This window comes from Capricornis sumatraensis, chromosome 15 (genome assembly GCF_032405125.1).
Source record: "Capricornis sumatraensis isolate serow.1 chromosome 15, serow.2, whole genome shotgun sequence".
Taxonomy (NCBI): domain Eukaryota; kingdom Metazoa; phylum Chordata; class Mammalia; order Artiodactyla; family Bovidae; genus Capricornis; species Capricornis sumatraensis.
In genome coordinates, this window is record NC_091083.1 from 25557407 (window position 1) to 25569268 (window position 11862).

The window sequence follows — 11862 nt, forward strand, 5'->3', positions numbered from 1 at the left end:
TTGAGAGGAGTGTGAAAGGAAGTGGAGAAAGTGTGAAAAGCCCTGGGTTTCTATCAGAAACCCTTTTTTGTTTTTCTGTAGGCAGTGGGGAGCCATCAGAAGTGTGTGTATAAGGGAATAATATGGCCAGAACTGTGGTTTCAAAAGATAAACTGCAGTGACAGAAAAAGCATTCAAAAAGAGAAAGACTAGGGACTTCCCTGGTGGTCTAGTGGTTCCAATGTAGGGGGCACAAGTTTGATCCCTGGTCAGGGAACTAAGATCCCACATGCCACATGGTGTAGCAAAAAAAAAAAAAAAAAAGGCGAGAAAGACTAGAACAAAGAGATCAGGTAGGGGACAATGCTCTGATCACTGATGAGAGTATGAGAGTCAGAAGCAGGGGGAGGACAGAGAGGATACATGTGTGGGGAGGGACAGAAGGAAAAGGGAACGTAGACTATGACAGAGATACATGGGGCTCTGGGTGGACGGTGGGATGTGAAGCCAGGAGAAGATGATGCAGGCAACCGAACAGACCATCAAAAACACACGTTTATACGTCCTTCTGTACTGATGCGTGCACTCACTGCGCCGCTATGATGCTCCTGTGTGTTCCCTGAACTTGGAGCAGTTCACACTTTTGATCCAGTAACACATCGTGAAGTCAGATTTCAAGATCGAATTCAATCCCAGCAGGCAAACCATCTAACTCCACATCCCAGATCTCTGACCAACAGCCACGCGCGGCCATCCCATGTCTCTACCTCTCTGTGAGGTTGACCTGCCCCTGCTCTGGATGGAAAATGAGCATCAGAAGAGCTGATCAAGGATTTCTGTCTAAGAGATTGCAGAGATGTAGCAGAAGTATACCCCCAGGCCACCCGTCTACAGATCGATCTCAGGCTATTCAAAAGTACGCACATCAAACTAGTTTTCTTCTAGCTCCTCCTATGGTTCGATGGGAATGAGTCGGCAGAGAGTGCGGAAAAGTAAACAGAAGCTGAACATGATGAGAGGCTCTCAAGGACTAAGAAAAACACACAGCTGATCACAGATAACGTGAACCCTGGGTTTCCAGTGCTGGAATAAACGATCCTTGCCATTCAGACCTGGTCCTTCCCCATGGCTTCCTGTTTGCTGGTTATGTTTGTGCCCCGTGTCTAGTGTTGCAAGAGAGACTACAGAACCCTTTGATAGATTAGCTGAACATTAGAATCAATAATCATCCTTTTACTATATATAAAAGAGATAAACGACAAGGATCTACTGTATAACAAAGAGAACTGTATTCAAATCTTGTGTTAACCTATAATGGAAAAGAATCTGAAAACGAGTGTGTGTGTATATATATATATGGCTTCCCAGGCGGTGCCAGCGGTAAACATTCTACCTGCCAGTGCAGGAGACAGAAGAGACTTGGGTTCAATGCCTGGATCGGAGAGATCCCCCGGAGAAGGAAACGGCGTCCTACTCAAGAATGCTTGTCTGGAGAAGCCCATCGAGAGAGGAGCCTGGCAGGCTACAGTCCATAGGTTGCGAAGAGTCAGGCACGACTTAGTGACTAAGCCACCACCACATTCTAAAACGTAATCACTTGTCTATACACCTGAAACTAAGTGTAAAATCAACTATATTTCAATTAAAAATAAAACCAAAAAAATTATCCTTTTACCAAATCCTCAAAATGTTCTGAGTACTCAGCTCATCGACATTATTCTAGCTCCCACTTCCCCCACTGTAAAAAGCATAGCTCTTCTAGTAACACCGACTAGAGGAGAACAGAACCAGAGAGAAAAAGAAAAAATCTGACTTCCTGTGCCTCTAGAGGCTGAGCCATGAGGGGCCGTGAAGTTCTGGATGGGGGTGTCATGTGTGGGTCTGTCTGCCTCACTCACCCTCCTGACATTCCCAAGAACCAAGCGTCCTTTAAAGCACTCATGTGAAAACGTTTAAAGAAAGACGTACTGAAATGCACTCTTACACAGGCCCCTGACACATAATCAATACCCCTTTAAGCGCACACATCTATATCTTGCATTAACCTTGCATCTCACTGTGATTTAGGAAGTAACACTGTGCTTTAGCCCCAAATCTTTTCTAACCTGACATCACTCTGTAACACACAGATCATCATAAAGAGACGGAAATACTTCCAAATGTGGCAGAACTCAGGGCGTGACATGTAAATAGAGCCTTCTACAATGATTTCAAAGGATACTAAAATTCATCCGATGTCGTCAACGGTTCCATAAGGTACCTGAGAATCAGATCAGGTTGCATGGACACTGGAACCTTTTTATTTAGTTCAAATAAAGTGTCTCCTTCCCTCACTTTCAATCAGTTTTAGCAAACTGAAAAACAGTTTTAGCAAAATGAAAAACAAAAAACAACTGTCAGCTTCTCACGTCAGGTCTATAAGCAAAAGGTCTCATCTCTATGCAGTAGGCGACGGAAAAGTCAGACAAGGCAGAATTCTAATTGATGCAAACTAGAACCTCTATGTATCACAATGTCCTCCCACAGAAACGGTTGCTTTTAACAATGTGACATTCTTCTTCTTTCTTTAAAGGGGAAATAAGCAACTTTCAATTTATTATAAATAAGGGAGGAGACCAACATTTGGATACTAATAGGTGTTATCTGATGTGCTGAGGCTTACAAATATTTTCCCCTTTTCATTTCTATAAACGTTCCTCTTAGGTAGAAACTATCCCATTTTACAGATTATAATTAAACCCAGAAGAAAATTAATGAGCATCCATATAGAATCTTTTAGAAAGGTACCATATTTTGAAACTGAGCCCATTAGCACGGAAAGGATGTCCCTTCATGTTCACTTGGATTGGCAAAGGTGAGTCTATGCCTCCAGTGGGGAGACTTTATCCTTTGGTATTCAGATCTGGTGAAGCTTGGCCACCGGACCACCATTCAGGTTCTATAAGGTCTATTCTCAAGCCAGCTCCTCCAGATGCCCAGGCTCAGAAGGAGCTCTGCTGGACCACATCCTGAACTGAGGGAGGAGGCCCGAGACCACACTCTGGGCTGCAGCATAACCATCACACTCACTGAGGCAGCCAGTCTCTATTGAGCACTAAGTGCCAGGCTCTGCAGATACCGGGGAAGCAAGACAGCTCTGCCCTCAGAGCCACGCCATGCAGGAAGAGGGCTCGTGGCTCCTCCACAGGATGGTGAGCGCTCTTGTGGCTGAGCTGAGTCCTGAAGGATGGCTGGCTATGGGAGAGGGCGTGGTTGCACAGACAGAGAGAGTGAAAGCAGAGGCTGTCTGAATTCACGCACTTTCGGCACAGCACTTGTACATACTGGCAACTTCCAACGCTCTGTGATGTGTGCGGCGTTAAGAATAGGGAACTAAGCTAGGATTTCTCAAATCTTTTTTGACTACATCTTCCAGTAAAAATATTTTTTACATCATGATGCTATACACACTTTACACATATGACTTGAAAAAATCTTTGCCAAAACAGTACTCTTTCCACTACTCAAACGCATTCTGATATTTTCTCTCTCCCCTTCTCTCCTTCATTCTTTAAGTTCTAGATACAACCCTCAAACAAGTGGCAACCCATAGTGTGCAAAATACTGGTATAAACCTTCTAACAGGTGTGACTACCATTTCTTTGAACAACACGAGTTCGAACTTCAAGGATCCACTTACACATGGATTTTTTCCAATAAATACTACAGTGGAACCCGATCCCCAGGTGGTTGAACTTGAGGATGCAGAACCACCAATGCAGAGAGAGCTGACCTTGGACTTGAGCGGCCTCAGATTTTGGTATCTAAAGGGAGGTCCTGGAACCGGGTACTAAGGAAATTCCTCTTCTGCCTTTCATCCTTTTTCTTCCTCCTTCACCCCTCAATAAAGCATCACCAAGGAAATAAGAGCACCACAGTTTCCTGAAGGTTTGTGATTTGGCAGAAACCAGGCTGGAACCTTGACATGCCCAGCGTCATTCATTCTCACTCAGATCTGCAGGTTAAGCATTACTATTCGCATTTTAGGAGTCAGACATGACTGAGAGCATGCACGCATGCACACACACACACACACACACACACACACACACACATACACACACATATACCCATTTCACAGGTGAAAAGACAAGCTCAGTGATCAGAGAATCAGTGGACCATGATAGAGCCAGGATTCGAGTTTAGTTCTGTCTGGCTCCAACTTGCCAATTGTCCCATTGTGCCTTTCATGAAAAGTTCTTAAGTAATTAAAGCTAACCTAATAGAAAGAATTTCCTAAGTCCCCTTGAGATAACTCAAGTCCTTGGAGTGTTATGGAACCAGGTTTGGGAGGCGTCAGGAGAGATAAGGCAAATATGTGATGGAAAACCCTCTCAGGTTTAAATTCAATTTCCTTCTGTGTCCTCTGAGGTCCCCTTAGTAAAGGCACTGGTGGAGAGTCACCAACAGAGAAAGAGGAGATGAGAGTTGCTGGGTCGCTGGCCTAGATAACCCCCTCACGGCAAGCTGGCTGAACGGAGCTGACCGTTCTGAGTGGCCCGTGACCAGGAGCACCTTGACTGCATCATCCAGGCTGCAGATAGTCCATAAATATTCACAAGACAGAATGCTAACACAGGCAGAGTGAAAGTAAACACAGCAAACGGCTCCTGCTGGTTTATTTTTAAATTGTTCCAAAATTATGTTAAGTGAAACTATCTGGTGAGAAGGAAGCTTCTTTGGAAGGATAATGAAGCATATTTAGTACAGACACTTGTGTTCCTTCAGGCCCCTAACTGAAGATACACTTGACACAGATACAAGGGATATTAAATGTGGGCAGGTCAGGACAAATGGGCAGCCCCCAAAAAATCCCTGCAAAAGTGATGATTTGGGGAAATTATTGGCAGTGTTGCACTAAGAGATGGCATCATAAACTGGCCCTTCCCCTGACCTAAAATAACGTGCTGCTTTGTGATAGTACATGAAATGGCCAGTCACTGGCACTGCGAAGTGATGATACTGCTCAGAATATCTTAAGAACCAATATGTTCTTTACAAACATATAATAAATGCAATTCTGGCACTTACAATACATTAAATTCTCTATCTGACAAACAGCCTTAAGGAGTTTATGTTCTCTGTAGGGCTTGTTGGGTAGCAATACATTTATAGTTTAACTTGGCATACTAATTCACCTACAGATATGAGCAGTGTTTTTTGTCTAATCAGCTAGTGTTACGTTCCCAGCATTTATGAGCAATAAAAATATCGCCTAGTCCTCTTTTCTTTGCAAGTTCCGTGATGGGAAGAAACCTTGAATGTGCAAAAGAATCCACTGCCTGCTGACAAAACATAAAGGCTTGTGGAAACATGACATGTGCTCAAGTCGATCAGTTTGTTTTTAAATATTCTAACAGGGTACACCGCTGCATTGGGAACTAAACGTGTATCATGCCTAATCTTACAACTAGTGTGCCCTATACTTTGATCTTTCTATCAAAAGATCAAAATTTAAACAGTATGCAAATTATATTTTACACATGTTCTCCTTTGCATGAAATCAAACAGAAAACTTGTTTCTTCTCTAAACACATGAGAATATAAACAAGCAACACATTTAAACTAAAGAAAATACTCACTACTTTATTCCATTTAAAAAAAAATTGCCCCTGGGTATCAGTTAAAATGAAAAGCCTTTATGTTTTCCTAAAAAACCCTAAATGTCTGCTTACGCTTTCAAATTTTTTCAGCATATTTTAATATTTACTTTAAAGGTTCTTAAGTTAATCACATGCATTATTTTTACAAGAAATGCTACTTAAGTCCTCTTCCTGAAAGCTCTGACAGGTTATGTAAAACAACAGAAATGACAGCAGAAATTAAACAACTGATGGTGAATCTCCAGTAATCAAGAAAAGTTGTCATTTTTATAACAACTGAATGTAAAGTATGAACCTTAATTGGATCCTGGATTTAAATTAAAAAAAAAAAAACAGCTACCAAAGATATCCTGAGGCTAGTGAAGGAAACGTGAATATGAACAAGATTTTAAAAGCTATTATGAGATTTCTGTTAAATTTTTAAGTGTGATATTGGCTCTGTAATTCCTTAAGAAAAATATCCTTAGTACCTGTGTGATGTCATTTTTAGGGATAAAATATCTCGATGTATGAAACTAACATGATGGCTAAAACTGATGAATGGCCCAACAATAATAAATACATCTAGACAGATAACTAGATAAACAAATGAGGCAAATACTGCAAAATGTTAAGAACAGTTACATCTCAGTGGAGGGTATACGGAAGTTCATTGCCTTATTCTTTGAACCATTTTGTATGCGTGAGAATCTTCACAATAAAAAGTTACAGGGGGTGAAGAACGGTCATTTTCATTTAAGCATGTATATATATTCACTCCTGAGCCAAACCAGGGGCAGATAAAATATTACTTTACATGGACGTAGAATGTTTCATTTTCTGGTAGCAGTATGCTTCAGAGAATCAATTTTCCACCAGTGACCCAGAGAAATGATGGCAGCCCTTCTGGCCAAGACCACAGGGAACAGCTGATTGACACACAGCACCTGATTTAGAGCAAAGGCATTGGGCTCTCCAGAGGGTAATCCACGCTGACCAGTGAATTTACGTGGCACCCTGTGCCCTTGGAAAAATAAGGGTCAAGAATAGGGGCCTACCAGCCTGGAACAGCAGGCAGAACCTACAAGCTTGCCAGGCTTGTTTTCTGGGAGACAGCATATCAAGCTGTGACATGAATGTAAAACTAAATTAAACATTTAAGCCGTCAACTCTACTCACTAAAGATGGATTTCTGTCTTCCCTTGTCTCGCTGCTCTATGAAGTGGACTACCAGTTCCGACATTAAGCAAAACATCTGAGACGCTGCTAACCCCCAAAACTCAACCTGAACCTAATAACAAAGCACTAGAAAGTACATAAGAAATTTTAGAGAGAAAACCTGTAAGCATTCCATTTAGATACACCTAAAGTATTAAAAATAAGACTCAGATCTATGAAACAACACAGCAGGATATTTCCTATCTACAAAGAGAGGGTTTGCGTTTGGGGGGAGTCCAAATTTCCACAGTTCTGGGCACTAGTTCACTGAAGTCAGGGGACCAACCAGCCAACCATGACTTGCTGCAGAATCTGATGGTCTTTTCTAACTGGAGTGAACTGAAACTCAGCAGTAAGCTTTGAACTTTCAAGTGACCCAAAGCAGTCAAAGACTCCACTTCAGTTACACTTCTTTTCTTTTGTTCTTTTTTATTTTTGTCATCTTTTTTCTCCCTCATTCAGTTCTTTGTGTGTGTGAGCATATGTGTATGTCTATAAACATATATTTGTTGTTGTTGTTTAGTTGCTGAGTCGTGTCCAACTCTTTTGAGACACCATTGCAGCCCACCAGGCTCCTCTGTCCATGGGGTTTCCCAGGCAAGAATGCTCGAATGGGTTGCCATTTCCTTCTCCAGGGGATCTTCCCCACCCAAGGGAACCCAAGTCTCCTGCTTGGAAAGCAGGAGATTCTTTACCACTGAGCCACCTGGGAAGCTCATATGTATATAGTATAACTATATCCTACATACATATATATATACACATAAATACATTATGCATATACATATATATTTGCTGCTGTCTTCTCCTTTTCTCTTTCCTGGCTTTCCTCTTCCTGCCTTTCCCCTTACCCTCCCCATTCCTCCAGGACCACTAAAGTTTATCACTGGGTTAAACTTCAGACTGTGAAGCTATAAAGAATCCTGATGTGGCCCAAGCAGCCTGATGGAATCAGGCCACAGGCTGGAAGAGTTACAGGGTTCACTTTCCTTTAACCAAAAACCAATCATCCTGCTTATGGGTCGTAGGGGTGGGATGGGGGGCGGTGCTCTCCATTCTAGTTACTGCTGCCTGCTTTTAATCTCTAACCAAGCCTCCATACCTCTAAGAGAAGCAGGTGATCATGACACTGGGACCTCATTTATTGCTCTGTGTTATTCTAGTAAGAGGCGTGATACAGGAGGGCTGAAAACATCAATGGACTATCTGCGGACTTCACTTATTCAAATCATGAATTCTGTTCAATGCTACCGTTTTACGTTTCTGGTCTACTTGTAAACACTAAACTAGGACCAAAGGAAATACAAAGAGATTCTTAATTAAGTTATTCACCGGAGAGGTATGAGCACATTACATCCGTTTACCAAAAATTTACCATCTATGAAAAAATCACTCCCATGAGTGAAGCAGGAATGAACCACAGGCCCTCCATCTCCAGAAGACCTGAACAAACCTGTTTTCAAAACTCCAGGGAGAATGAATCTCTGGCAATATTCCAGCCAGAAGGCTAGGGCTCCTCTGCTGCCTCCAGGCTGGATAAGCCCCGACAAGGGAACCGGGAAGAAAAAGGTTCAGCCATCAGGGCCAAAAGCCCATAGTCGAAAATAGTCTGAGTGGGAGGATGCTCAAAAAGTGGAGAAACACAGGCGGAGAGTAGCAAGGTAGCCATTTGGACACACTGGGCTATGTTGACCATTTGCAGGCTCCAGGAGTGATCTGAGCCCCGTTCCCAGGCTTATCCTCTCAAAGCCTCAACTCCTTCATCTGACAAATGGGAATAACAACAACCCTCTAAGCTGTAAGGTCTGTAATGATTAAATGAGTCAGTATGCACAAAGTGCTTAGAATAGGGCCTGAGGAATGATAAGCACTGTATGCTGCTGCTGCTGCCAAGTCGCTTCAGTAGTGTCTGACTCTGTGCAACCCCAGAGACGGCAGCCCACCAGGCTCCCCCGTCTCTGGGATTCTCCAGGCAAGAACACTGGAGTGGGTTGCCATTTCCTTCTCCAGTGCATGAAAGTGAAAAGTCAAAGTGAAGTCACTTAGTCGTGTCCAACTCCTAGCGACTCCATGGACTGCAGCCCACCAGGCTCCTCCCTCCATGGGATTTGCCAGGCAAGAGTACTGGAGTGGGGTGCCATTGCCTTCTCCAAGCACTGTATAAATGCTACCTAATCACAATTACCATAGATTGGAAGCATGCCAACAGTAAAGCCCACCAAAGATAACTTACCAATTTTAATCTCCACCAACAGACCTACTATTAACCAGTTGGAAATACCCAGGTCTCAATTCTTTGCTTCCCCTTTTCAGCTCCAGCATCTCCGGAGCGGTCTCAGCTAAGGCCAAAGGAGCAAGACTCCTTTCTCCAAGAGACTAGGTTGGGGCAGAAAATGTAGCATGGCCATACCATATGATTAAAATGGAAACTGGCATATGAATAAACTGCAAATCTGACATGCATTTCATAGCTTGCATGTTCTCAGGTGTGTAAGTTCCTCAGCTTCTAACCAATGTCTCTAACTGCAACACTGAATCTCAAGAACTAACCTTGTTTGAAGACACACACAAATCACCCAGCACATGGGAAAGACAAAAATGCAATGACCTTCAGCAAACTGCATGGCCCCAGAGGATGTGGCATAAACAGATAACTGGTCACCGCCACACCTGGGAGACAACAGCAAGCCAATTCTTCAGAACAGGCAGATCCACCCACTTCTCTGCTCTGCTGCTGCGCCCGCACCTGGCACACCATGTTGGCGATACTTACGCATTACAATAGGGCTTCTTTTCATAGCCTTTGTAGTTGTTCATGTTGAGAGCCATCTTACAGACTTCGCAATGGAAACATCCTTTATGCCAATACTGAAAAAAAAAATAAATGTTTGAAATGTCAGTACAATGCCAGTTCTTTCCAGGATGGGTACAGAAAACAGACATTTTTAGTCCTCCTATCTGAAAATACTAAAATGACTGTAGGTACCAGTGGACGTCTCAGACTTTCAGTTAAGTAAATAATGCCGGCAGTTATTAAAACTGAGTTTTAAATGAATCCCCACCGCAGTTTACAGACTCAGATGGAAGAAATGCCAAGGGCTCTGCCCGGATCACACTTCTGTGAGCAGCCAAAAAGGAATTCTGCGCCTGGTTAATGGAGAAATAGAAACTGTGAAGTGGCCTCAAGGAAAATGAATCCAGTTCAAAGCACCTAAACTGTCCGGGGCATCTTGATAAACAGTGTCCACCGCAAGTCAGGCAACCCGAAGTGGCAAGAGGCACACTATGTAGGTACCCCTGGCCTCCCCATGCCTGTCCAGCTTCCACTAAATTGCGAGAAAGATGGACTCTGTCTGGAATGACTATACGGATGACGGCGTGCTCTTAACAGGCATTTGTGTGACCACAGCCAAATTTCACCGGGACCGCCTTCGGCAGGGTTCAATTGTCACTTAGGATAGAGCCAGGGTCTCTCTCCTGGGCTGTTAAACTCCATCCACGCCCGGGAAGGGTAGGGAAGCAGGGCTGCAGGGGCTGGGCTAAAGCCACTTCCTCTGGAATTCCCAGCCGTGTGGATTAGCCCCCCGTGGGTCTGGCTCGCCGCGCTCAGCCCGGGCTCTCCGGCGGGGATTATTCTTAGCAATGCGGCAGCGGCTGCCCCATGACACATTAATTACTATTTGCCTCTCCACCTCGCCGCCTTCGTGGGAGGCGCTGGGGCGGGAGTGAGGTGGGGATCCGAGCGGATCCTTGGGGTGCGGGTGCAGGACAAGGAGGGGTCCAAGTGGAGGTGGGAGGGGTGCAGCCAGCCGAACTGCCCCTGGGGGCCCAGCCCCGGCTCTCCCGGCCCCGCGCCGCGCTCGGCCAGGCGCCCTCCGCAGCCGCTCTGCCGCCGCCGGCGCAGCGCCGCACCCCCGCAGCCCGCACCCCGACAAAAGCCTTTCCCGGTTCCAACATCACGGTCGCCACGCGTGCTCTCTGGCACTCCTGCGGGCGTCTTCGTGTGCCCTCACCCGATGCCAAGACATACACACACACATACACACAACACAGGCACAAACCCACTCTTCTCTTTTCAACCGAGATGCCAAAACTTCTCCGAGCAGGTGCAGCCCGGAGCCCGGCAGGTCTCGGCTGGCCCAGCGCCCCCTCGCTCACCTTATCCAAGCAGTTGACTTTCTCGGTGGGATACACGACTTTCCCGCAGCGGGCGCACTGGGGGTTCATTGTCGCGGTTCCCGGGGGCGGCGGCTGGGCGGCGGCGGCGGCGGCTGGGGGCTCCGAGGAGCCGCTGTGACATCCCCCGGCGAGCCCCGCACCGCCTCGGGGCAGGCGGGAGGGCGGCGGGCGGCCGGGCGCGGGGCCGGGGGCGAGCGGGCGGCGCGGCGCGCGGGGAGGCGGCGGCGGCGCGGGTGGGTGCGCAGCGGGGCCTGGCGCCCGGGGGGGTCGGCCGCGCTCGCGGGCTCGGGCTCGGCTCCGGCTCGGGCTCCGCGCCGCTCGCTCTGCGCCGCTCGCACTCCAGGTACCGGTGACTCACACAGACACTCGCTCCCGCCCCTCGCGCTCACTCGCTCCCCCGCCTCGCCGCCGCGGCGCAGGCCAAACCCACCGGCGCGCCCCGACCGAGGTGGCAGGGAACGAGCACGTCGGGCCCCGGGGGAGGGCGGGCGAAGCGCGGGTGGGGGGAGGGCAGACGCCCGGAAAGCTCCGCAGACAGCGCGACCCGGAGGCCTGGGAGCGCGCCTCCGGCCGGCGCCGCAGCAGGGGCGGCCAGGTGGGCGGCGGCGGCGGTCTGGGGGACAACGGGGGGCGGGGAGGGCTCAAGCCCGCGCACTCCTTGCCCCCCATTTCTCCTCTCTCCGGCCCCAGCCGGTACCCCACCCCCACTCCAAGGCAGACTGACGTTCTTGGTGCCCAAAGGTCGCGCGGAGCGGGGGGCGGGGGTACGCCCACCCTCCTCCTCCAGCCTCGGGTCGCGGGCGGCGGCGCAGGAACGCCCGGCGCAGCGCCCAGTCCCCGGGCAGAGGATGGTCTAGGAGCGCGC

General features: G+C 47.1%; 1 protein-coding gene across 2 annotated transcripts in view; it reads right to left on the reverse strand.

The window, feature by feature from the left end:
* Positions 1 to 11045, reverse strand: part of NEBL (nebulette) — a 385069-nt gene extending 374024 nt beyond the window's left edge. For both annotated transcript variants that reach the window (XM_068987358.1, XM_068987357.1), the window contains exons 1-2: positions 10977 to 11045; positions 9592 to 9686 (exon numbers count right to left, since the gene is read on the reverse strand). In XM_068987358.1, the coding sequence (XP_068843459.1) occupies positions 9592 to 9686; positions 10977 to 11045 (164 nt within the window). The remainder of the gene's footprint in view (positions 1 to 9591; positions 9687 to 10976) is intronic.
* Between the last annotated feature and the right edge of the window lie 817 nt (positions 11046 to 11862).